Source organism: Genypterus blacodes, unplaced genomic scaffold (assembly GCF_046128005.1).
Source record: "Genypterus blacodes isolate CSIRO-AG114 ecotype Tasmania unplaced genomic scaffold, CSIRO-AGI_Gbla_v1 ptg000012l_1, whole genome shotgun sequence".
Classification (NCBI taxonomy): Eukaryota; Metazoa; Chordata; class Actinopteri; order Ophidiiformes; family Ophidiidae; genus Genypterus; species Genypterus blacodes.
The window spans coordinates 1,730,676-1,757,947 of NW_027466826.1; the positions used below are offsets into that span (position 1 = coordinate 1,730,676).

Below are 27,272 nucleotides of genomic sequence, written 5' to 3' on the forward strand. Positions count from 1 at the left end.
GCCTACCCACCTTTTAAGCTGACATAAAATGAAGAGTATAAATTGTGCAAAGCAGTAATGTAGGATCTATGAGGATAGAAGACGCTTGACATGATGCTTGTCTCAAAATTCATCTTTATTTAAGTCTGCGGTTGAGATATCTTATGACCAGATCAGTAACTTTAGGTTATAGTTTACTTTCCATGAAATCACTGCCAAATAATCCTAATAAGCGATCCTAAGTGTTTTATTATCCTTATTATGCAAGGGGCGGGGTTATACTCCTACTTTTAAATATTTATCAGTACAGACCTGCTGCCCCGCCCTCCTGTTGAACTTCTGCAGCCTGTTTCAGTCGAGACCAGCAGTCAGTCAGTCAGTCAGCAGTGGACGCGGCTGCCGCATGGCTACTGTGTAGACGTTCTTCGTTTATAAGTGGAGGCTGTCGGATAATCAGAGAGAAGACGAGCAGTCGCTTGGAAAGGTTGAGGGAGTCACTAGGAAGCAGGCTCGTGTGAATTGGAAACCTGTGCTCTGCTGGTCAAAGTGTTGTTTCCCCACTCGTGCATGTTTAAATCAGAGGAGGACTCTGGTGCCGTGTGTCGGCCAGACGACTAGAACAAACGAGCGGCCACAGCAGTGCGGAGGCATGATTCTGAGACGGGGCTCAGTCGTTGCTGCCTTTTTACTCTGCTTTCTTACGAAGGTACGTGGATTACTACAGGCGAAACTGCGGATAAAGTCACTCAGTTTGTTGTGTGTGGACGCACTTTGCTTGCATGTAAACTAGCTTTATTCGCTATGCTACTTATAACCCACGCGCAGTGCAAAAGCATTGTTCGATAGCTAGGAAGTACAATAAAAGTTAACCCAAGATTAAACCGAGCGTGAACGGACAAAGTGCTGTTAATTCTGTGATACTTCCCCATGTTTTGAACTTCCAAAGGTAACATTTCATTAACTTGTTCTCTCTCCAACAGGTGTCAGAGGGAACCGGACAATTCGAGTTGCAGATCTTATCGATGCACAATGTGAACGGGGAGCTGCTGAGCGGCGCGTGTTGTGACGGCTCGCGGAGCGCGGCGGATCGCAGATGCGCGCGGGATGAGTGCAGCTCGTTTTTTAAAGTGTGCCTGAAGGAATACCAGTCTCGGGTTTCCGCTGCGGGACCCTGCAGCTTCGGTACTGGATCTACGCCTGTCCTCGGAGGGAATACGTTTTCTTTCAAGAGCACTGGCAGGAATGACAAATCCAGGATAGTTTTGCCCTTCACGTTTGCCTGGCCGGTAAGTTTGGAACACGAAACGAAAATTAATAAATGTCTTGTTTGCTGGGCAATTCTGTGCAATTACTGTCCGTCAGTTACTTCCTCCAAAAAAAGGGAGATAAAAGCTCAGCAAACAAAGAATGAATATTCGTTTTTCACGGATGAATTGTCCTTTTGAGGTCTCTGCTCTCCTTATTATCTGGGCCAATTACCCAGGTGCAGGTATTTTTCTTCTGCAACAGGTCTACTCCTGCTCCTTCATACCATGTTTACGACAGAATATTGCTTTAAAACTTGAAGTCCTGTTGTAAATTCCGGGCATAACCACAGATGTTGCTGCAAATGAAAAAAAGTGGTTAATCTCTGACCTACAGTTAGTGGCCATCGTCAAGCAAACATCGAATTGGTAAAACAAATATCAGGCTAAGGTTTCTCGCCATTATCTAATTTTCATTACTTGGATACCACTTTCTGTAAAACCTCTGCAGTTGTACCGCACATCAGCCCTCTGTGAAGTTAGATAAAAGTAAAGAAAAAAGCTGGACGAACTGCATTTCAGTGTATTTACACTTCTCTGTCTCCTTGGCAGCTGCTCAGATCAAACAGTTTCCGAGCTCCGAGTAAAATCCCACTTTCTTGCTTGCTGGGTGTCAGCTCTTCTTCATAGAGTAAATAAATGGAGCTGACAGGCCTGTGGGAGTCTAGTAGGTCTGTGAGAGATGATTTGCTATGCTGGAGCACATTTCCATGTACTGAAAAAGTACGACTGTGCACAGACTCACTGGCCCCATAGCTTGGCCCAGAAAGTTCTCCTCTGTGCCTGATGGGTGAAAGGAACAGTCTATTGGTATGTGTGTGTCCAATTACATCAAGGCTATTTTTATCTCAATCTGGATACAAGTTCTTGTGATTTCAAGGTTTGGGTGCATTGATAATCTCAGACAGCCAGAATGAAATGAAAGAATGGGGAACTTCCAAGATTTCTGTTTGTGTCGGGCATTTTTGCACACTTTTCGCCTAGTTGTTACCTGCAGGCCAGAGTAAATTCTCCCCCCCCTCCTTGTTAGTGCCCAGCTAAACAATGTTCACAGCAGGGTACCATGCAACTTGATAAGGTCTGTATTTATTTCATTTGCTCTCCACTGGTCCTCACACCTTTTTTTTAAAAGACAAAGGTTTCTGTTTGTGTTCATGCTATGGCAACACTAAGAGGACATTAAAACTTAGACACCAGGGCCATGTTAGTTTCATCTTACCTCCCCTGAGAATATTCCCTCCCGACTGTATCACTTGCGGCATATTGAAATGAACATTTGATAATACCTGTGTGTTTTGAATGAAGGATGTTAATGCAAACAGGCAAAATGCCAGAATAAGCGGGTTAAATAAGAGTTCTGAGCCCAGATGGTGCCAGGATGGGGTTGTGTGAATGTGGGCTTGGGCCAGGCCTTTGGGTGGGATTTCTTCTCTTTGTTTTTTTGTTTTGTTTTTCTCTTCTCTTCTCTTCTTCACCACAGCATATGAAGCAATCTGTAGTTGCCTACATTGCTGTTTGACATTCTGAAAAAACTGTACCTATGAGCTCATCGCATCAACATCACTGATGCCATCCTGGACTCTGCGTACACACTACCGTGCTATGTTCTCACAACCTCCAGTGGCCACGGCTTCCTGCTGTTTCAATTTCAATCTACTTGTACCTCATATTGCCTATTTTACCCCAGGGTCTTCGAAGAAAGAAAAAACAATAATAATAGTTCTACAACCTTCTTTCCTTCTGTCTTTCTCTCCTTTCCCCCCTCTTTCTGTATAAAAAAAACGATTTCCAAAATTTCCTATAACTGTATGTGCACTGTAATGTCAAATGTTGGCTTCAATAAAAAAATATATACCACAGAGGAGCTCTGAGCACTCTGGCTGAAGTTATGGAAGAACAGAGCAGCTCATTAGATTCTCTCATTCTTCACTCAGTGCACATTAACAATTGGCAGGTTAGGTATGATATCACTCTTTGTCCTTTTCATGAGTTGATTTGCTGTTGTGGACAGATGGCAGTGTGGGGCAATTGGGTTGTTGGGTACTTGGAGTTCATGAAGCCACCCCCCTTTCATCCTTTCCTGTGAGCTGCATGAAGTTGGCCTCTTGTCCAGGCCAAGGGCTTTGTTTAAGTCACGCTCTGTTGGACCCCAGGCATTTCATCGCTTTAACCTTGCCACCCACAGTAACTGCTGCACTTAATGAGGCTACACACATGTGCTTAGATCAGGTAGGGTGAGAGCCAGACATCTCCCCCAGTGTGTAACCTGTGCTTCTTTAACATGAACACATAGGGATTTTTTGTGCCGTGTGGATCCATCAGTCTGCGTCAACACCAAACACAGCTCATGCTTTTATTGCACAGTGTGGGCCCAGCCACCCAGAATGCAACAGGCCCTCGGAGTGTATCAAGCAGGGACAATGGTGTGCCCTCAGTGACTACAGTGAGGATTACAGCGCATAATGGAGGTGGCGCAGCTGTAATGCCGGTGTAGGGCAAGCAACAGGAAGCAGTTGCAGTAGACTCAGCAGCGATGAAGCTGCCTTTCACGCAGACTGTGACCGTTCCTCAGTCGGCAACCTCAGCATGTTTGGCTATGTGGAACACACACAATGACAGTTTGAGTTTATTTTTTTCCCCTGTTTGGAGAAACTAGTTGAGGGTTAATTGGTTTGAACTGCTCTGCACATTTGGTTGACTTGTTCTAGTTTGTTTGAGTTCTTTTTCTTGAGCAATCTCTTGCCTAGTGCCTCAAGGCCCAGTCACCCTGACAGCCAAATTCCACTCTAATTTGATTTCCTTACGTCTGTATTCTATGCCAAAATGTTCCTCTGTCTTATATCAAACACAATGCTGGAATGGCTCCTCAGTTTTGATTCGTTGGCATCTCTTAGATTGACTTGATGGCAAATCAGAGCAGTCTGATTAGTGGGGATAAGGTGACTTGTTGAACAATAGCTAGCTCAGCCTTGAGGGCAAACTCTGCAGGCAGCTGTGGGAGTAATGACATATTTGCTTTATATAGTCTGCTCTGATGTGGCAGTTAAGTGCATATTACTCAAGAAGGAAAATAAATGTGCTCTTTGTTCCCCCCCTACCTCATCCAGTTTACATGTGAAAAGCGCTTAAAGGAGTACACGGACCTGTGTTGTGACTGTGTGGTGTTACATAACGGCTTCTGTTCTTTCCTGTTTTCTGCAGTCGTCTGCACAAAAGCATATGCCTATAACATACATTAATTTGGATCACTTGCGCCATTCTAAATGCCGTGCCGTTCTATGACTTTAACGAGTCAAATGGTTGAAGTAAGCATTTGTGACGCTCATTCCTGGATTCATGTTTTGAACTTGTCTAACTGGCAAACGATCCTAAATCAGTTTCTTGTGTTTTAGTTGGCAAAAGGAAAGATTCCTTCATCGGGTGAGGTTTTTCTCTAATCGCAGCAGGGGGAACCTTTTACAGAGCTCGACTAGATCTGCAGATTATACAACATCGTCTATCTCCAACTCCCGCTTTAATGAAACACTCTTGGCAAACAGTATGTTCCTTCCATTTCATCAGTGCAGTAGCTTTGAGTGTGATTATGAGAGTTGTCTTTTCATGACTGAGCCTGAGTTTTATGGCAAATGGGGTGTGTTACATAGCATTCACAATCATCAGCTAGATCTTAGGTTGATACTGTTTAAGTGATTGACTCAGGAAAACTGATACAGAAGGTCAACATCCCTTTGACTAGATTTGTTTGTTTCCTCTCTGTTGGAATACCTTAGTCTACCCTGTTTTGCTGTGCCCTTATTATGACTATAGCCATTGCTTTTGCCTGTTAGTCAGGAAGAGGTACCTCTTTCTTGTTGCGCTAGATTCATTTAAAGTGGCTCCATTTTAAGCTCAAGGCAGTGGGAGGGTGTGTGTGTTGGGAAAATTCCCCTTGTGAGGGGATTCAGGAGTGTTCTTTGGCAGGTCGGCGTGGTTTGAACTGGAACGATCCTTATCTCTAATGTTGTCTGTCATTTGGACAGTACCCGGTTGGCCTGCAAAGATAAGAAGACATATGGCCACACATGCTACTCTTGGACGTGTGTGCTTGTGTGCGTGCGTGTGTGTGTGTCCTCTGCAGTTCAAAGAGAAGTTGTGAGTCAGCTGGGAGCCTGGGAAAAGTGAACCTGGCAGTGGCAGACTATTCCTAGCTGATAACCGCCCAGGAGTTAGGGAGTGTTAGTAAATGTAGAGTCGGTCATGCAGTATCTCACATTCTCGACGCAGTCGTTTGTTGTGGGACCAAACATCCCAACAAAAGAGAGGCTACTTGTCTGACCAAGACGTTGCTTAGTGCAGTGACGTTGTTGTGGTAACACACACACAGCTTTCGTCACGACTTGAACTTATTATAAAACATGAGTGTGTCTCCCTCTTTAAAAGAAAAAAAAAAAAAAAAATCTAATCTGGCGCAACAATAGTGTTCAGCCTGCCCCTGCCGTGCCATCACACAAACAGTCAGTAGTGATGACGGTCAGGATGCTGCAATAGCTTCCATGTTGTGGCAAGTCTGGAGTGAGCAGGGGATGGGTGTGTTGTCACCATGATTTTGTTTTGTTTACCTGTACATTTATCAGTCACTATTTCCATTAACCCAATACACCCTCTCAGCTTCCTCAACAACAGTGTATCTCCAACTGAGATTTGATCCTGACGTCCTTGCATAAGAAAATGAAACATTGCTTGAGAGGTCACTGGAGGGGCAGCACAGCTGACGTGCGACATACAAATTGCAATTCAAGACCTGATTTAAAAATATATGTATCCATGCCTCCTCACATTAGTCATAAGCACACCAATTTTGTGTTGCAATGATGACTAATACAAATGTTTGACAGACTAAACGTCCTGTCACATGACGTAGTTGAATTCCCTTTTTTTACGATAACTCATCACAGTTATGAGAGTTGTTCCCATATATAGGATTAATTAAGGGTGGTCCTCCCCAAATAGCTATACTCTCACACAAATAGGTTTTTCTTTCTTTATCTGCATTGAGATGAAGCTGTGATTGATCAGTTTGTGTAGCCTGTTAAACATGCCCAAATGGGAAATAAATGCAACACAGTTTGGGAATGAATTTCCTTACTATAGGTGTTGAACCAGCCTGATCTCGGCATGTAGAATGCTGTTGAAGGGCTTGTTGAATGCACCGTTTAGTTCTTGCATTGTGTTTGGCTTGCAATATGATCTTTGTATTTATTTAAGTACACATAACACTGTCTAAAGGTTGAGGAGGAGAGTGAAGACTCCTGTTGTTTGTGTTGGTAGACTTTAGGTTTGGGTGTATTGGTAGATGATGAGGTATCACATTGCCACTGAGTCACTTATTAGTGTTTAGTCTCAGGCAATTGCAGTCATTTGTGAGTCAGAATAATCCTGATCAGCAGTGCATTACAAATGATAGCTACTCTGATTGGAGTTCTGGCACAGGATGGGACAAATTGTTCCTTGGGAACCTGCAGTGCTGACAAAAGCAGATAAAGCCATGAAATAGATTCGCAACTAAGTCATACAGCCTTTTCTTTTTGTGGAAAGTGAACAGCAGTTGGTTATTTCCTTCTAGCGGGTTTGTTTACCATTAGGTCATTGTGGCAAGAGGGGCCGTGTCAGGGTGGCAATGTAGAATTTCAGAAATGCCTCTGAGCAGCACTGTTAGGGTATGTGTGTGAGTGTGTGAGTATAACAAGTTGAGAACTCTAGCGGATGCTCAAGCACTGTAAGTGGATTACACTTTCTCACAATCGCATACTTTCTCTCCGAGTCTACACACACACACACACACACACACACACACACACACACACACACACACACACACACACACACACACACACACACACACACACACACACACACACACACACACACACACACACACACACACACACACACACACACACACACACACACACACACACACACACACACACACACACACACACACACACACACACACACACACAGAGAGTTGTTGTTCATTCCCCTGTGACTATGGCACAGGGCAGTGTGGATGTGTAAGCCGATATTGGTGTGAGCGCCACCGACCCTGAATCAGACAAAGCGTTTCGGGAGCAATGAAACCAAGACAGGCCCTCGAGAGTGTAGCACTCATTCAGTCTTTCATTCCTTCTTTCTCTTGCTCTGCTGCTACACCCCCATTTTCTCTGCCTTTCTTCTTTCTCTCTGCCTTCCAATCCAACACACCAATGCTGTTGTCTTTGCTACTTGACTTTTTTTTTCTTCTGCCCATCGTGACTTCGCCTAAAATCCCAGTGTCCTTGAGCGTTCTAGTCTTGGCACCTTTGCAGCATGCCTTCCCCCCCTGGATGCTGGGTGTCTATAATTTAGCATGAAATTGGAAATCCCGTACAATGCAAAACAAATGATTGGACTCTGCGTTTCTAAGAGGATTGGAAATCATTCACTGGCTTTTGTTTCCACACATAGAAATATGTGGAAAAAGTGTATTTGGACAAAGCTGTTGTTAAAGTTGGTCCATGTGAGCAAAGTTGGTCTGGCTGAGTAGACGCATGCAGTATTTCATATTGGGCGCAGAAGTATCCTTTTCATCATTTTCTATTTATTCCATTTGCTACTGGAATGTCCAGTTGCCCGATGTTGCCATACTCTGTCTGGCTGGTTTTGGCGCACCACACACCCTCGTGCTGGGTGGGTGTTCGGTTAGACCAGACTACTGCCGACGTGTCTGTCAGTCTGCGACACAGAGACTTCTGTACAACTGCAAGCTTGTCCTCTTAATCATATCAACAGGACCATTGTTATAATTTAACAGTTACCAGCTTCTGTAGCAGGCCAAGCTCTAAGGGTCATGGGAAACTTGGAGAAGTCGCAGACATGGAGTTTGTATTTTTGCCTTTTTAACGCTTGAAAAATATGAGATTTTGAGTGAAAATTTGTTTTGCGCCGGCTGCACATCAAAATAAATCTGTAATCAATAATCAGCAGTCTTTCATTCACAGCTTAATGTTCATCTCATTGATGTATTGATATTGACCCTCCATTTATCTCTGTCTTCCTCAGAGGTCCTACACTTTGATAGTGGAAGCCTTGGACTTCAACAATGATACCAGTGGTGAGTATTTGGCCGTGTCTGGCATCTCCATATTCTCTCTGTCTCTCTGTCTCTCTGTCTCTCTTTGTCTCACCCCCCTCCCTCACAGCACTGTCTGGGAGGAGTCATGCTGAAGGCCCGCAAAGGAAGTTTGTTCTTCCTGAATCCCCCTGGCCTCTTCCACATGGTCCATTGTGCGTGCGTGTGCCTGTGTTAAGAAAGTGTGTTGACAGGTGCCTGTAAGATGGGCGAACAGAACAGGGGAAGCAAAGTGGATAAAAGAAATGTGTGTGTGTGTGTGGCGAGTTAAAGGCGGGGTGTGGGTCATGCAGAGGGGGCCGTGCTGTCCCCCTATGAAAATGTTTTCATTTGGCTGATGACTGATGGCAGGTGCTGCCAGCCAGGGTCAGGGTCACACTGTCTCACTGTCACTGAGGCGTGAAACACAAGAGTTCATCCGGCCGCCCAGTCCAGCATGGCGACAGGGCTGCAGCCACACTGTGGAGAAGAGGTCCTGTGAGCCATCCTGTCCAGAGGTTACAGTTACCTCTGACACAGGTGGGCTACAGACAGAGCCCAGCGCTGCAGCATATGTGCAATGGAAGACCTTTGTGTACTATCTGAGGACTTTCTCAGCTCTCCTTGTGAAAGTGACTCACAGAGTGTGGCAGCAAGTTCCATCTGTATCTTGGTTGCCAGCTTTGGTTTCTGCCATTAACTGCTCTGGGATTCCTGCTGGTCAGCGGTCGGGTTGGCAGCAGCCTGGTGATTCCAGCTGAGGGAGGACCGCACGTCCCTGCCTTATCCCATGCTTGTTTATGCAGGTCTACTCGAGGTCAACAAGGTTTCGGCCTTTTCTGCTGTATTTGCCGCTCCCCAGAGAGCTATTAGGGCATTGGTGTGAAAAGCCCCCTGAATGTACACACTGAGTGCTGCTTAAGCCCCTCTGAGCTCCACCAGGCTGGCACAGGGCCCCTTAGCTAGACCTGTCCTGACTAGACTGACATGTAACTGCAAACTTAACCCTTTTTTCAAAATGTAAAAGCTTAATTTTTGGTTTCTGTATGCACATGGTTGTGCCACATTTTTCCCTTAACCTTTGTTCACTTCATGGTCCGATCGCCTTTTTGGCTCGTCCAGTCTTTGAATCCAAGTCCTTTGAAGATAAGTTATTTTTCTAAGATAACTGAATTTAATGCCTTTGGTTGGTCGTAAAGCTCATCTGATTTATGTTGCGCTCCGAGCCAGGCAGCAGGTAGCAAGGATGTGCTACTCCTGACACTGCAGGCCAACAGCCGGTAGAGAAATGCCACACGGCTAGGCGCTGGATTCCAGACCACTGTGAAATGTTACCGGGTACTGTGATTTCACCAATCCCCCCCCCCCACACACCAGAGGATAGTAAATAAATGACAGCGGACCCCCCCACCACCTCAGTTGCATTGCATCATACTACACAGAGGAGCGATTCACCCACCGGTCAGCCACCTCTCTCTTGTGTGAGCACAGTAAATAACGTGTGTGACACATTTTTCATTCTCTCCCAAGTGAAGATTTAGATATCAAGTAGCAAGTTTTACGTTTGTGGGTGAGTCCAGCGTCTTGTATGTGTGCGCACTATGGCGAGTGGATGGAGACTGAGCTCAGCATGTTTGCACAATACAACTGTGTTTGCTCTGTGCATGGAGCTCATTACAGCCCTCGGCTCCCCGGCCAGTCCTTGCCCATCTGACAGAACCGTGACCTTTTATTTGACACGGCTAGAGAAAACAGTCGATCCCCGGGTCTCTGTTTTTCTGTGTTTTTGTATTTGGGCCTTTGCTCCCCAACTGAAGTGCAGATAGAAACTTGTGCATATGTATACATATCTTGACTCCAGACCTTTCTTACTGGTGTTAGTAGTACAAGTTTAGACGTGAGAAAGGCTGCGAAGGAGGAAAAAAGAGCTGAAGTACTGGCTACCTTCCCAGTGGCAACTGTGGCGTTGGTGTCCTCACGCTGTAATTTATGGTGACTGTGGTTCTGTCCGCGCCTGAGCAGTTGCAGAGGGCAGCATCCAACAGCAGAAACATCCTCAAGCCGTAAACCTGAGAAACGGAAACCGAGCAGGGAGAGCAGGAGAGAGAGTGTGAGAAAAGAAGCATTAAGAGTACTCATTATAGACAGGCTTTTTTCTGCATTTTTTTCTTGTGCCTTTCCTCTTTTCCAGCACGCACGGCTGCCTTAATTACATGTCATCTGCTATCTAAGAGATATTCTGCAATTTGTGCTGAGTTGTTGGGACATTTCTGGGTTACCGCCGTATGATCACTACTAACATTGCAACTCGTAAATGCACAACACCAGATCAGGCATTTCATTATTTCCTTGATTCAAACACTCAACAAATGCTCATCTCGTCAAGTAATATTGTGTATTTGTGTATATTTTGAATTGTCCCCCAAAGATGCAGCTGCAGTCGATGTTGATGGTGTTGAAATTGGTGTTTAGGTGCAGACGGGCAGGTGATAGAGAAGGCATCTCATTCTGGCATGATCAACCCCAGCCCTCACTGGCTGAAGCTGACGCACAACGGCCCCGTAGCTCAGTTCGAGTACCAGATTCGGGTCACCTGCGACGAACACTATTACGGCTTTGGCTGCAACAAGTTCTGCCGCCCCAGGGATGAGTTCTTTGGGCACTACACCTGCGACTACAACGGCAACAAGACCTGCCTGGAAGGTTGGTCCGGACTGGACTGCAACACGGGTAAGCTCTTCAGTCTGGAGCGATGAATGACGACACTTTCTGGTGAAAAGGAGGCAAGGTAGCTTGAGACGTCATGTCAGTACAGTATGTATGACTAGGAATGACTCTCAAATTAAGAACCAGACACTTATCTGTGATTCATGCTGATACATTGTCTGGACCTACAGCATTGGCAATGACGGAGAGATTGTGTCTGAACTTGCTGTTTTGCAAGGTTTTCTTCAATCTTTTCTATTGAATTGAGCTTTTCTCCATGATTCCTCTGTCCTCTGACCAGGATATACACCAAGAAACCAGCCAAGATACTGTCTCCATTTTTATCTTTTACATGTAATTGGATATAGAAGTTGTTGCTGAGATACGATACGGGCTCCGTTTCAGTCTGGAGTAGATGAGATAACGGCAGTGTTCATTATTGCCAACTCAAATGCTCTATAAAATAATATTAGTATAGTTTACCAGGACAGGATAAAAATGTGCCAAAAAAATCCGGACCAAGTTTTAATCTGTTTACCTGGTGAGTCAATAATGTTTCCTTTTTTTCCTCCTCCAGCCATCTGCAGACAAGGCTGCAGCACTGAGCATGGATCGTGCAAAGAACCAGGTGGCTGCAAGTAAGTGATCGAGACCGCTTCCGTCAGCCTTTCTTTGATCGACGTTTTATTTATCAATCTGTTATTAGTGACTCCACTTTTACTACGTGAAATGACATGTCTCCATTTAGAGTTGGTCTCGGGTTTGTTCAAGTGCCTTCGCTTATTATGGAGGCCGGCGCCAGAAGGCCTGTGGTGTGGATCATAGAGTTATGTAGGGATCGGTTCCAAGCGTCAACTCTGTCATGGCATCGACATTTTCCCGTATGCACTTCATTTTTCTGGCCAAGAGACGATCGGTACCAGGGCTTGAGGAGAGATGTGGGTTGAGCAGCTCGGAAATCTCTTGTGGAGCTGTGGACCAGATCTGCCGGTCTGAGGAAAGGAGGCTCAAAACCGGAAATGTTGCCTATGTGTTCCCCCTAATGAGACAATTGTTATCAGTCAAATCATGTAACTTCCGGACGAAGCTTAAAGTGTATTGTTTGCGCAGCTAATGGCTTCCTAATGCTGTTTATGGACACAGCCAGAGGGAAAGCCAGGCACAGATGGATATCAGCGCAGGGGCACTGTGTGCAGTTCAATCAAGCCATCTCAGCCTCGTTCTGGATGAGGCCCAACGTGGCCAGACTGTGCTAGAACTGAAGACATTGGTAGCTTGAAGCTCTTGTCTTGTTTGGCCATAAATCAAGCACATGGGTGATCGGGTTTGTTCTTACTCTGCAGCAGCTTTGTTGTTTTCCCAGGCTTTTGACATCATCGAGTTTCTTGGAACAGCTTGTGTGGCCACTGGCAGAACAAGAGGTTGAACAGCCTTAGTGGCTCTACAGGTGTGGCTATATTCAAAGTCTTGGGTTTAACTGTGTTTATATGCCCTCTGCCACAAACTCAGCAGGCAAACACTACCGCTGCTGTAGTCGGTGAGTAATTTTTCCCATCATTGAGCTGCCATACAGAGTTGAACAACGGCATTACATGGCAGCACTGACAGCAGGCTGTGACACTACCTTTACGCACAGCTAACAACATTCACAGGGGTGAATTTCTTATGGCCCCATCAGGTTTCATAGTTCTGGGCCTGCAGACCAATGATTGCCACAGTTGAGCACTAGTTTGAAAAGCATTACAAAGCCACAATGTACAGATTGTTAGAAGAGAGTTTTCTGATGAGAGCTACAAACTTTATGTGCGTTACTTATTCTACAGAATGTAAAGTGCTGTTCCCAGTAATTTGGCTGAGTAATAACTGGAAATGACTCGCTAGGGGAATCCTGCTCTGCTTCTCATGGAGAGGATTAGCACACTTTTAAGAATAGCCCCTTTAATCACAGACTGAGGTTTACTTAAACGCTGCGTTTATTTTTACAGTCCGTCCGTTTCTTTGGGCTAATCAGCACGCTGCTCCCCCCAGAGGGACATTGGGTTTCCTGTCACTAGGCTCCAGAGCAGCACTGTATCACCACTCTGTCACCTTTTAAAGAGCGGACTTATCAGACTTGGCTAAGAGCTGGATTGTCGTCTTAATTATCGAGCCCAGGAGGCGAAGGCCAACACTATCTGTGTAATTATGGACCTGGAGGTTTCAGTGGTCAGCGAGTCTCTTCCCCCCTCCTCCCTCCCTCCCTCCATCCCTCAGCCCTGGGGCCAAAGCTTGATTCCTGACTCATGAGAACCAGGATGAAAAGCTTGGAAGAGCAGCAGTGTATTGTCAGTAACGGCGGAGAGGGGGCTGAACATGCCCCTTCTGTCTGCCAAGCCACAGGCACTGTGTTCTTACACAGAGCGTCTGGCCGCATGCTAATGTTAGCCATGCTAAAGATCCCATTGGAGCTGTAATTTACTGTTTTGTTCTGTTTGGTAACATGCTAAATACTCCACCGTTTCCTCCTCCCCAAGTATTGTTTAAACCCTGTTGCATAAACATGTCTGCTATTTAAGATTCATTTGTGGCCTTTTAAGACGTGTCCCAATTGTGAGGGCAAGCAGGAATACTGCCTCTTTGTGTGTTTATCGTGTCCAGATCCGTGCTGTATGTCCTAATGTTTAGCTCCTTAACTGCAGATTATCACTGGACTGCTTGCAAAGGTTTTGAATAAAGAAAACACTAAAATATATGGATTTTCAGATACCACAGGGATAATCTTGAACGTCTCAAAGTTATTGTGTGGTTTCTCTGTGTGTGTGTGTGTGTGTGTGTGTGTGTGTGGTCATTCCTGCTTTATATCCTATTTCTGAGTCTAAATGTCTGATTGCATGGCTTCCCTGTGTGTCCCGCAGATGTCTGTATGGCTGGCAGGGTCAGTACTGCGACAAGTGCATTCCTCACCCCGGCTGTGTCCACGGCACCTGTGTGGAGCCCTGGCAGTGCCTGTGTGAAACCAACTGGGGTGGCCATCTTTGCGATAAAGGTTAATTTCACTCTCTTATTTCAGTTGCAGTCTGCATGGGAGCGGCTCATGTTGTGTCAAAACAAACTAAAGCCCTGTGAAATGTCTCTTTCCCAGACCTGAATTACTGTGGCACTCACCAGCCATGCTTGAATGGAGGGACGTGTATCAACACAGGACCTGACAAGTACCAGTGCTCCTGTGCAGAGGGCTACTCTGGAGCCAACTGTGAGAGAGGTGAGTGTGTTACCAGGTGGCTACATGAAGCCAAGTCTGCCATCATTTTTAGTTTTGAGCCCAGGTCCTCGAAGTGAAAGAACGGATTTGTTCTCAAGGGGTTACAAGCTCATGCATGCAGTGATAATAAGTTGGAAAAGAAACCGTTTTGTATTCGGGCAAGACGGAAGAAGAGGGGTCAGGGGTGCCTCTAGTTTGTAATCGGAGGATATGGTAGTGCGGCTGTAATCTGTTTCCACTCTGGCTTGAGTGGCCCCACATCAGGTAATCCACCAGTTTGATCTTTAGGGACTGATCATCCCTTCCTCGGGCAATCAAGACAGATGGGTGTGGTGCTAAGGTTCAGCTGCTGGGAACACTTACTGCAGAGATGATGGTTTTTTCCTCATTAAATCTGGGACTCGCAGGGTGCTGACAGCTTAACTGCAGGGATGTCAGGAAACCGTGCCCTCTGTAACAGGAGGTCCACAGACTAGAGATACGTTGGGGCTATTGTAGCAGAGAGGCCCCCGGGTGCAGAGCCCTGCATCCTCTCCCTCCTCTCCCATCCTCCCCACGGCATACCAAGGGCTGCCCAACGATCGTCTCCAACTGCCCAGCAATTCCCTGAGTGAATCATTCATTTTTGATTCATTTGGGACCCACTCATGCTCAACGCGTCCATAAAGGAAAAACCTCTGGGGCCGAGCCTGCCCTCTCCCCTTGCCTTCCCGCCATTCTCTCATCTTCTGCCGCCTCTCAGAAGAAGAATGGCAGGGAGTGGAAGGGAAGTCACGGTGCGTTGGTCAGGTCAACTTAGCATGAAAGATGATTTCCTGGCGGTGTGGTCTCCCGGGCGAGTAATGAGAGTGAGAGGGGGGATTTCTAGCAGGCTTTCAGGGGAGGAGAGGAGGGGATGAGGTGGGAAGGTGTCTGTGTTGTGAGGGGAGTCGACCCCTGGGTGTGTTCTGCTGACAGTGGTCCTGTGGCTGGGGAATGAGTTTTTCAGGGATGATAGGCAGAGGCTCAAAATAGTTTCACGCATGGCCAATAGCTAATTGGCTATCCATGTTCATTTCTGTATCCAATTAATTGTTTAGTGGTGCATTTCGTCATTCCTGTGGATAAGAAGACACATTTTTTCAGCAGCTTCAAAAGAGTTGATTTGCAGAAAAAATGCAAGCAGTCTAAAAGATCAAGACAAAGCGGAACAGGAAGAAGGGCTAATGCCTAGAATCAGCATTTAGCGAAGGTCTTGAGTAGTGCGACAGGTTGAAATCCATTGTTTGAGATGCCAATTTCTACATTTCTTTCTTTTGTGTAGCCGATCTCGCTCCTGCTTTATCCAAACTAGAAACAACTCTCTCAGCTTCCTCCAAAATATCAACCACACACACAGTTTGGCACTCAGGAGGTGAAGAAAATAGACAAAATCCGGCATAGTGAAGGACTAACCCAAAACATCCTGAAATGTATTAAGCTTGTGTGTGAAGGCGCCGATCTGTTTGCTAAATGTTTTTCCTCTCTTCCAGCTGAACACGCGTGTCTGTCCAACCCTTGCTCTAACGGAGGAAGCTGCGCAGAGACCAGCCAAGGCTACGAATGTCGGTGTGCGCCAGGCTGGAGCGGCCCTTCCTGCACCATCAGTAAGACTACACCCAACCTAAGCTCAGGAAATATGGATCATATTTTAGGAAATCTGAGGCTGATTAATCAGAATTGACCTCTCTGCAGATGTTGACGAATGCTCTCCCAACCCATGTAACCACGGAGGCACCTGCCAGGATCAGGTCAACGGTTACAAATGTCTCTGTCCCTCACAATGGACAGGCAAGACATGCTTGATCGGTGAGTCACCGGCGTCTCATCTCACCGCTCCATACCTGTCAACTGCACACTCACATGACACTAACCGCCAACCCCCCCCCCCCAACTCTTACTCTGTAGATGCCGACGAATGTGATCGCAAGCCCTGCTTCAATGCCAACTCATGCCGCAACCTGATTGGTGGATACTTCTGCGAGTGCGTCACCGGTTGGACGGGGCAGAACTGCGACATCAGTGAGTTGATGGCTGGCAGCTGTGGAATGGGACACCTGTCTTTCGTCTGCCTCCTCTCTGTCTCTCTCTCCCATTCTTTTCCTTCACTTAGCCTGATATGAAAGTGTAACGAATGAAGAGGGGCAGACAGAGCAGCTCTTTCTTGTGCCGTTATTTGCCCCCGTAATTTTGCCACGGCTACGGCGATCATCAGCGTCTCTAAACAAACCCGGGACTAATTCCACTTAGCGCCAGACCGGATTGCTCAATAATGTGCAACACCGGTTCTGCAAGCATGTTATCCAGCTCTGGCCGAGGGTTTTCTGTCTCGTACAATCCAAGCATGGGAAACTAAAAGCACAGACTTGTTTTCAAAGAGCACAAAATGTTTTTATTAGATTTCTGCTCGTTAACCCTGCATTTTTTCCTCTTCTTGTGCAGATATAAACGACTGCGAGGACCAGTGCCAAAATGGAGGGACTTGCTTGGTATGCGTCGTGTCAAAAGCATTTATTTCATCTGCTATCGCCACTTTGTTTGCCAGCTTGTTTGTTTATTAGATTTGTCTTTGTTCGTGTCTCATGTCGAGGCCCGACTCGTTTACAGCGGTTGTATAAATAGCTGCTGTAAACCGTTCTCTCCCAAAACCGACAGTGGAATTGTTGTGGAATTCCTCTCTGAAATCAAATCTGAGGGGAGCGGGTTCAGAGGGGTTTCTAAGGGAGGGACACACACAAGTTCCTTGACCGCATTAGATTGAATTACCATAAACATTATTGTGTTGAGCCCGTGCCAGGAAAATGTGTTGAAATAATTGTGGATCTGTGATAATGTTCCTCCAAACTTGTCGCAGCCATCCCCCCTCTCTGCCCTCCATTCTTTCCCCTGGTTTAACAGTTATTGTTTGGACCCCACCCTGTCAAGGCACTTAATCAAATTTGCGGCTGTGTGAGGTTAACCCCCGGTTCTGGGTTCTCTCTCTCTCTCTCTCTGTCTCGTAGGACTTGGTAGACGACTATCACTGCACGTGTCCCCCTGGCTTTGCCGGTGAGCACTGCGAGAGGGACATCGACGAGTGTGCGAGCTCGCCCTGTCTCAACGGCGGGCGCTGTCAGGACGAAGTCAACGGGTTCCAGTGCCTGTGTCTGGCCGGCTTCTCAGGAAATCTCTGCCAGGTGAGACGAAGTGAAATGACGCTATCGCTAACGCACAGGATTAAACACACGGGCACGCAATCCCCTGCGCCATCGTGTCGCATCTTAATCCTTTGCCCCCACGACCATTTCTGCCGGTGTTGCTGTATCTTTGGGTTTGTTGTAAAGTTTCCCTGCCCCACCCTCTTAAATGGCTGTTGTTCCACAATCCTCCTCTTTTAAAAGGGAGTGCTTTGTTGAAGCTGCTCCTGGCTACAGCGGGATACATTCCTCAGCGCTGAAGCCCAGACTCGGAGGACGGCTCCTATGTCTCTGCCTTGTTTTTCCCCCTTCCTCCAAGAGCTGTGCGTGTGTTGTTTCCTGGCACAGCCTTCAGGGAGGATGCTGTGGGTTGTGCTCTGTTTAGTGTAGCAGAAAGTATGTCAGCTATCAGGTTCACCGCTCTCAATTCAATACCTTTCTGCCCTTAGCTGGATATCGATTACTGCTTGCCCAACCCGTGTCAGAACGGAGCGCCCTGCTACAACCTGGCCACAGACTACTACTGCGCCTGCCCAGAGGACTACGAGGGCAAAAACTGTTCTCACCTCAAAGACCACTGTCGCACCACCACGTGTAAAGGTACGTCTGCTGCCGCTCGGCAACCACAAAGCGTTTTAGCTCTTTGTTTTTTTCCAGGACTTGACTGTAAGGTGATCTGCATGGCGTGCTGTAGTGAAATACTGTATAAGGCCAGGTTTGCACCATTTGCTTGAACACTTTGCCCAAACGTTTCCCCGCGAGAGCAATACCTATATATTAGATCCGTGCACCAGAGTTTCCTGGCCAAGGTGCGATGTTTTTGAGTGCAGCTGCCGTGATGAATGCGCCCTCCATCTCTTCAGAAAAAGCTTTTCCAAAGAGTCTCCCCCTCCCGTGTTCCCTAAAAACCTGGCAAAGACCCGATGGCTCTGTGTGTGTTCTTGGTACAGACTTGGTGGGCTACCTCTTTTCTTTTTCCCCCTCAATGAGTGCGCACTTTTTTTTATTTTTGTGGGTGAGTGAGCGGACCGACCACAGAGCCAGATACCGTAGACGGTGAGATTGTCTCTGCTCTTGGCAAGAACAAAGTGATTACGGCGGGGAAAGCAAATGCACTTTGCTGGCCTAACCTGATCAGACAGGAGAAGGAGGAACTGGGTCTTAAGTGGGAAGAAAAAAAGTTCACTGAATTGCTTAGAAAAACAGAGCAGCTTATCTCCGCTGCCTCTATCATACCGTTTTTTCAGCACATTCTTAAAGGGAAGCATTTGTCAGTGGATAAATCCAGTAGGGGTTTGAACTTGGCGTAAACTCGCAAGAACCCGCTCGGCACAAGAGGCGACTAATCGGCCCCTTGTTTCCTGTTCTCTCGAACGGCGGGCGTCCCTTTCTTCTCCGCAGTAATTGACAGCTGCACAGTTGCCGTGGCGTCCAACAGCACACCGGGAGGAGAGCGCTACATTTCGTCAAATGTGTGTGGACCTCATGGGCGATGTCGGAGTCAGGCCGGGGGCCAGTTCAGCTGCGAGTGCCAGGAAGGCTTCAGAGGCACCTACTGTCATGAGAGTAAGACTTCCCAAATATACAACAACAATTTCCATAGTAACTGCAGAGCACAGTACGACGACACAAGCGTGACTGATTATGATTCGTTGGCTCGGTCTCAGAAAGAAAGAAAATAGCCGTGTTTCCATCTCACGTCTCTTCATTCCCCCTTTTTTCCTTTTAGACATCAACGACTGTGAAAGTAACCCGTGCCGCAACGGCGGAACCTGCATCGACAAAGTCAGCGTGTACCAGTGCATCTGCGGCGGCGGCTGGGAAGGGGAACACTGCGAGATCAGTGAGTGTGACAGCTGATGAGGGATCCATGCCTACCGCTTGTGACATGTTCAAAACACTGAAACTGGTTCAACGTACTGCGTCACGTGTTCAGATGAGTGTCTCGAGGTATAAATGATCCTCCTGTCTTCATGTTTCCACCAGACATTGATGACTGCAGCACCAACCCCTGTCATAATGGAGGGACATGTCGAGACCTGGTGACTGATTTCTTTTGCGAGTGCAAGAATGGCTGGAAGGGAAAGACGTGCCACTCCCGTAAGCGCCCACTTTGTTTTTTTTCTGCACCTGTGATGTCTGTGCAGGCTCACGGTATGCACACTGCTGTACATGATTACCGAGGCTTCCAAATGTTGGCATTTCTGCGTTAATCAGACTAATATGAGTATACAACTGAAGACGTCCTAACATTCAAACGATCACTGCAGGGGAAAGCCAGTGTGATGAAGCTACATGCAACAACGGAGGTACCTGTCACGATGAGGTAGACACCTTCCAGTGCAAGTGCTCACCGGGATGGGAGGGAACGACATGCAACATAGGTGAGTCGCACAGTCCCGGCACTTAAAGTAGAAAGTTGTGTTTACATACACACACACGGACAAGATTGCTTAGTGGGAGAGTGCGGTCATCTGCGTCACATTTTAATCAGATCTGTCAGATCCCACCAAACAGTTTTTCTCCCTCCGCTCTGTCGCCGCTCCTTCTCTCTTCCCATCGACCACACCCAGTTTCCCTTCCCCTTCGGGTGCTGACAGATATCCGCTTAAAGTCCCTGATTGCACTGACACAACACTTCAAAGTTGAGGAATGCAGATTCCCTGAGAGGAAAAAGTCAACCCAAGCAAAAAAAAGCCAAACTACCCAGCAGTCTCTTCTCTCACTGTTTAAGCTGCATGGACACTGATTGCGTCGATGGTCCAAAGTTATTCACACTGACACTTCTTCTCTTTTCCCCCCCTCCTCCTCCTCCTCTCAGCCAAGAACTCCAGCTGCCTTCCAAACCCCTGTGAGAACGGAGGAACCTGCGTGGTGAGCGGGGACTCGTTCACCTGCGTCTGCAAGGAAGGCTGGGAGGGACCAACATGCACCCAAAGTGAGTGAGGGGGACGTTGTGGCTAAGGAAGGGGCAGGGAGTGATGAGCGTTGGTTTTAATAATGGCACGCGGCCCCCCCGTTTGATTCAGAGGTGCAATCCTGCATCTGGTTGGGTCCCTCTCCCTTATCGTCCCGTTCTTTCCTCTCCCATCTCCTCTTGGTCTGTACCTCTTTAATCTCCTTCTCTCCCTGGCTGCTGCCGGCCATGAGAGGAGGAGGAGGAGGAGTAGGAGGAGGAGGAGGGAGAAAAGGGCTCAAACTCAGGAAAGTGGAGACAGATGGTTCTCCTCCCCCTCCACCTCCAACACACACCCCTCTCTCCCTCTCAATGTTGCATTCCTGTCCAAACAGTGACATGTCGGCTTGTTCTACAGCCCACCTCCATTTCCCTGGGATCCCTGCCCTGTGTGCATGTACTCCAAAACATAAATTCCCCGACATTTATAACAAGAGGGAGACGCAGCCGGGGTGGGAATCTGGGTGTGGAGGTGGCGCTGGTTGAGGGGGGGATGAGGGAGGGAGGGAGGGAAGGGATGGCGCTGGAACTCATTTCTCGGGTGAGAGTTGACTCGGTTGTTTGCTGTGAGTAGTTAATAAGGCAGAGTAATCAGGCAGCGTGGAGTCCAGCCCAACATGCCTCTGCACACGCAAGCTCAGACGTGCTCTTCGCTGTCATCTGCCCTAAACACTCGCACATGAAGGGAGGGAGAGAAAAAAGAAATGGCACACACACACTTCTCTCTCTCTGTCTGGCTCTCACTCCCACCCTTTCTCTCTTGTTGTCTTTCAGATACCAACGACTGCAGTCCCCACCCATGGTAAGTGGAAGCCAAACATTTCCTGTGGAGTTTTGATGTGAACACGCTGCTGCTGCTCCTCCTGCACGTTAGTTTCTCACCTGCAGGCTCTCTCTGTCTCTCTCTCTCTCTCTGTGTGTCACTCACTCACTCTCTCTCCCCCTCTTTCACCGTCTCTTCCCTGTCTGAGAAACGAGCATACACCCTTCTGTGTCATTCCTCAGATTGCAAACACCCAAACACAACAGTAGTAAACCGCACAATCAATCCCACGCGGCGTGGACTCGTCTCTCTAACATAGCACGCTTGATTGCCTCAATTGTCTCTCAAAGGTGTTATTATGTTGAGGGGTGAGGAAATTCCTGCATACAATGTTTTGGTGCAGAGGGTGTGTGCTGTCACTGTGTAGATCGAGCCCGAAGGCCTCCCAGCATGCATCACAACGACAAATTGACATCAACCTTTCCGTTCTCTCACGTCTGACCTTTCTAAATGTTCTTCCTCCAGCTACAACAGTGGAACATGCGTGGACGGGGATAACTGGTACCGCTGCGAGTGCGCCCCGGGCTTTGCAGGTCCAGACTGTCGGATCAGTGAGTATTAACTCCTCCTCCTCCTCCTCCCCCCCTCCGCCTGATCCCTGAGCCGTGGGTTAGAACGGGCCGGTGTCACAGTCGCTCCAAACGCCAGGTCTAGCCGGCCAATTATCTGCGTGTCGGGCCGGGGGCCAGGCCGAGCCGTTTCAGTGTCACTCTGGCCGGGCCGCGCTGCCGTCCCCCGGGGAAACTGGCTTAGCGGGCCAACAGCTAATCAGCCATGCTCCCTGACACTGATTACACAGATTGTTTTCCCTCTTAAAGGCTTTCAGATGGCCACATTCTTTCCCATTGCGAAGCCTTTGTTCTGTTAAGTCCGGCCTTTAGCTCCCGCATACCTGCTAATGATGCCGCCTTAATAAAGCTGCACAGGGCAAATAACCCGGGACTGATTTAAAGTTTGTTTGCGTGTTTCCTTATTAACGTGCATGTATGTGTGTGTACATACAGTTCACATGACACACACTACTTTAGTGAATTCAGTCCAGGAATTAGAGTATGGGTGCAGACTCCTAACACCGGCTCTATGTGCGCTCTCTAGCGGTGCTCTTTGTTCCATAAGGAAGTCATTACATACGTCTTCATCATTTCTTTGCGGCAGATATTAACGAGTGCCAGTCGTCACCGTGCGCCTTCGGGTCGACCTGCGTGGACGAGATCAACGCATACCGCTGTCTGTGTCCAGCAGACAGGACGGGACCCCACTGTCAGGAAGGTGCGTGTCTCCGCTGGAAAACAAACACACATAAATCACGTTGACACACTATTAAGCGTGTTTGTTTTCAACGCCGCGCTTCCATTTCAACACAGTGACGAGAAAGCCCTGCTCTGTGAACGGACACGGCACCCCCGATGGAGTCAAGTGGGACGAAGACTGCAACACTTGCCACTGCACCAATGGGAAGATTGTGTGCACGCGGGTACGTCTGCACACACACTGTTGGTCTCTGTATATGGAACAGAATATGGGAATGTTGTTGAGGGCTTGTACCGTATTTAAAGGAATTCATTGGGTGTTAGTTTGCCGTATAATTAAATTCTATAGCAGGTTTTTGCTGAATGAAATGAAGTAATGTGCCAGGTCTCTCTCTCTCCAGATGTGGTGCGGCCCCAAGTCGTGCCAGCTCGGCGCCAAGGGCCGGGGCGGCTGTCCCTCAGGCCAGACCTGCGTCCCCATCAGGGAGGGCCACTGCTTTGTGAGGCCCTGCCTCGGCCTGGGAGAGTGCTGGCGCTCCAGCCCTCCCCCGCCCCCCGCCAAATGCCACCCCAGCTCCAGTTACCAGGACAACAGCTGCGCCAACATCACCTTCACCTTCAACAAGGAGACCATGCCTCGAGTGAGTCACCTAGGCACCGGGCAGGGAGATTGAATGAAAGGTTTTGGGGTCGTTTTTCACGCCTCTCCACCCTCACTCCTGATTTCAATGGGAGCAGTAAACTGTGAAAGATCAGGTTTTCAAGTGCTCAACCAGGGGCCTCTCTGTGCAGGAGACATGGACTGGAAAGTTGCGCTTCTGCTCCAGGAATAGTGTATTGGTAAATAACCGTATCCAAGTTTTGGTGTTCCTCAGAACCAAACATTCGACTCGTTCCAATCCGCTCTTAAACTCTAAGCCGACCGCACCCAGAGATTAATTTCAGGATCATATGGATTTGGGTACAAACAGGACCACTGGCGACTGTGTCACCACACAGGGCTCATCAGTCGCCAGTTGCCTAACAAGCATGACAGCAGATAGTGACAAGCATATGAGCCTGTGGTCTGAAATCTAAATGAGGTGGATCCCAACCAAAGAGTATGTTGACCATACTGCCAAAATGTAGGCTGAGCTCTTCCTTTTTTCTTCTCTCTCTATTTTCCACGCATATTAACATTTAACTTTTTCTTTCTGTGTCCAGGGCTTGACTGTGGAGCACGTGTGTAAGGAGCTGAGGCACTTGTACGTGGTGAAGAACTTCTCCTTGGAGCATTCCCTGTCCATAACCTGCGACCCCTCCTTCTCCGCCGGCAACGAGATCCACGTTTGCATCGTACGTTTCCCCGCACCTCACCACGCGTCTGTCTGTGTCTACTTTACATACAATGAGAGCAATTAGCGCAGTAGCCTAAAGCACGCATTCCTACGGCGCTAAGAGGCGCTTTAATCAGACGTGCGGTCGATTGAACTTCAGTTACGTCATCGTCTGGCAATCGTCGTCTAAACAATCAACAGGAGGACGATATAGAACGTAAACCACAGAAGACGCACAGTCGCACGTCTCACCGTCTCCTCTTTTGTTTGCAGTCCACTGAGGACCACCGGCTGGACAGGAGCCCGATCAAAGAGATCACGGACAGGATCATCGACCTGGTTAGCAAACGGAACGGGAACAACACCATCATCACTGCCATCGCGGAGGTGCGCGTGCCAAGTCCCAGCAAAACAGGTATGAACCGCCTCTGCTCAGCGCTTAAACAGTTAGCCAATGTTTCTGAACTTGCACACACTTGCTTGTGTTTAAAAAGAAAAAGAGGGATGGGTGGATTTGTTTTGTTTTTTGAAATCGGCTAAGATGAGAGGCGAGCTGAGACTGTGATGGTGCCTGTGAATAATAATGATGCATGAATCTCCCACACGGCTCGGAGCAAACATGTCGGCTCTCTCAAGACAGATGGAATAGAGTGCAGTAAGAATGTAGCGAGGGTCTGCATGGAAAGAGCAGAGCTGCTTTTGCTACGCAGCTTTAGATTTGCTTACAGTGCGATTGGCTGGCAGACGTAGTGAGACTCGCACACGTGTCCACCGTCCGTCACAACACAGTGACAGCAGACTGTTGCCAAGACTGCAGACAAGAGAAGCCGCCTCCTTCCTCGATTAAGGCTCTGGGGCCAAATCATACTTGGGTTGATTTACTAACAATACTTAAACTAAACTAATAAAAGGTATTCTTTTTCACCAGGACTTGATTCTCTTTGACCCTTTGACCCCTTTTTCTTTTTGTCAGACTACCTAGTGCCCCTCCTCAGCTCGATCTTCATCGTGGTCTGGGTACTCATCCTGGTCTCCATCTTGCTGTGGTGCATGCGTCGCCGGCGGAAGCAGAGCAACCACGGCAACGCGTCGGCCTCGGGCTCGGAGGACAACACCACCAATAACGTGCGGGAGCAGCTGAACCAGATCAAGAACCCGATAGAGAAGCACGTGGGCCTCACAGTGGCCATCAAAGACTACGAAAACAAGAACTCCATCATTGCCAAAATAAGGACAAATCATCCTGAGGGGGATGAGGACGAAAAGGAGCGGCACTTACAGAAGGGCCGCTTCGCCAAACAGCCGGCGTACACACTGGTGGAGAGGGACGAGAAGACGGCCATCTCCAATCCCACGACCGGCAAACATCCTAATTGGACTAATAAACAGGACAACAGAGACTTGGAGACAGCAAACAGCATAAACAGGATGGACTACATTGTATAGCAGACGGCTGCGTTGCCGTGCAACCAAGCCTTACGCCGTCGCACCCCCGGTGGTGGGTGAATCGGGGGAGAGGGGGGGGGGGGGACGGAGGGGGACGGAGGGGGGGAAGCTTTGGCATGTGTAGTTGGTAAACTGTCATGTCAGTCTGGACCCCCGGTTAGTATTTTCCGATATTCCCCCCCGCCCCCCGTGTTAATTTAAGTTTGACAAGCTGGCTCACACTGGCAGTGACAGTTTTCTGTGGTTGGCTGGAAACACAAGGCACTGGTAAACATTTCAGCGCTGAACCGGTGTGCTAAAGTTCCTCCTATGCATTTCATTCCCCCCTTTTTTTTTGTTCTGTTTTTTGTTTGGACATGTGGTTCTTAGAGTAATCGTTGTACAATGACAAAAATATATGACGCGTTCAACACTAGAGCTAATTGTTTTAGTACATGTTTAAATTCTCGTAGTTTTGTTTTGGAGCAAAAGTGCCTTTTTTTCAGCTTTTTAGACCTCAGCAAACTGTCAAATGAGGAAGAAAAACAAAAAAAAAGATCAAGTTTATTATTTATTTTTATTTTTTGGGGAGGGGGGGAGGGGGGGAAGGGGTTAAATGTCAGCGGTTTGCTGCCAATATGAAGAATTTATGTGTCGATTTAGAACTTGTAGATATGTACATTTTTTTTATTAATCATTGTGTATATTTGATTTATTAACTTAATAATCTCTAAGAGCCTTAAGATATCATTCCTTTTTATTTATATGTTCTGTCTAGTTTGAAGGTTTTGATAGCTGTGGAAGCTTCCAGTTTCTTTCGAGGACGTAATTCTTTAAATCTTTTTTCCAAAACTCTTTCTCTAAATGCCAAATTTCAAAGAAGACAAAGGTATGGGCACTTTTTGGCCTGAAAGAAATTACTTTGTTTGTTTTGTTTTTGTTTCTTCCACGCATTTGACATTTCAATACTTGTTGCCAGGACCTTGATCGAAGACGAGTGAGGTTAGAACAACGGAAAAAAAGAACACGGCTGCTCTGAGGGATGGATCTAGGCGGCAGGGCGCGGCACTCGCCACTAAAGGATAAAACACGTTAAGGGACAAAAAAAAACTAAATCCTTAAGCAGCTTCATTTCAACCCACTGATGGAAATGAAAAGTCTTTAAAAATCCAACAATTTGCAAGGCAGGTCGCATCCGTACGACACGCCACAGTCCCCATCTGCTTTAGTCGTGGCAATACCATAAGCTAGATGGTGAGTACTTGAAGAGTTGGGTGGGGAGGGGGGCAATGGGAACACTTTAGATTCAGATCAAACACACTGCCTTCATCAGAGTCTGCTTCATTTCTGTGCACATTTGTTTCTTTTTTTAAATGAGGCTCTTAAAGACGAACATCTCATTTGTTAATCCTTTGAGATCGTGGCAACATTTTGTCCTGTTTTTGACTTGTTTATGAACTTGAGAATTCTGTGTTGATCCGGCAATATATTTTTGAAAGTCATATTTATTAAATATTTTGTATGAAAAGAGAATTAAAGTTGTCTTTGTTCTGGAGAGCGACTGAAGCGTCTTGTCTGTGCTGCATCGCCAAACGTGTCGGGTCGGATAGGAAAGGTTTCTCAGGACAGCTGGTGTGGGAGCTGCTGCTGCTGCTGCTGGAGAGACGACACAGACTCAAGCGAGCTCTCTGTCCAAATGTGTTTATAGCTAATTACATTGTAGAACGCCGTCCTGCAGACGGGACGCCGACAAAAGAGACAATGCAGTCCTTGTTGAGAACTCCCATTGTGGAGAGGAGTGATCAGATGTGAAGACCCCCGTCCTCTTGCAGAATCTCTTTAAACGGATTAAACCCGAGGCAACAGATTATCGCCACCTCTCGAGAATGATCTTAAACATATTAGGCGTTAAAACACGGGGGTCAGTTTCACTAATCTGCCGTATTGCT

At 47.4% G+C, this 27,272-nt stretch overlaps 1 protein-coding gene across 1 annotated transcript; it reads left to right on the forward strand.

Annotated features, from left to right (window-relative positions):
- Positions 1–350: 350 nt before the first annotated feature.
- Positions 351–25,798, forward strand: jag1b (jagged canonical Notch ligand 1b). The gene is made up of 26 exons (XM_076164274.1): positions 351–685; positions 960–1,265; positions 8,364–8,415; positions 10,885–11,142; positions 11,696–11,756; positions 14,013–14,143; positions 14,240–14,359; positions 15,871–15,984; positions 16,073–16,186; positions 16,286–16,399; positions 16,820–16,866; positions 17,380–17,553; positions 18,003–18,153; positions 18,955–19,119; positions 19,283–19,396; positions 19,540–19,653; positions 19,824–19,937; positions 20,375–20,491; positions 21,284–21,311; positions 21,798–21,883; positions 22,488–22,601; positions 22,697–22,806; positions 22,984–23,223; positions 23,786–23,917; positions 24,172–24,313; positions 24,872–25,798. Exons 1-26 carry the CDS (start codon positions 629–631, stop codon positions 25,342–25,344), a joined length of 3,648 nt encoding a protein of 1,215 aa, XP_076020389.1. The 5' UTR covers positions 351–628; the 3' UTR covers positions 25,345–25,798.
- The last annotated feature ends 1,474 nt before the right edge of the window (positions 25,799–27,272 follow it).

Coding starts and splice junctions, on each gene's coding strand:
- jag1b (XM_076164274.1), top strand. CDS start 629: ATGATTCTGAGACGGGGCTCAGTCGTTGCTGCCTTTTTACTCTGCTTT. Junction 19,120..19,282: donor AGGCACCTACTGTCATGAGA/GTAAGACTTCCC, acceptor TTTTCCTTTTAG/ACATCAACGACTGTGAAAGT. Junction 23,224..23,785: donor ACAAGGAGACCATGCCTCGA/GTGAGTCACCTA, acceptor TTCTGTGTCCAG/GGCTTGACTGTGGAGCACGT.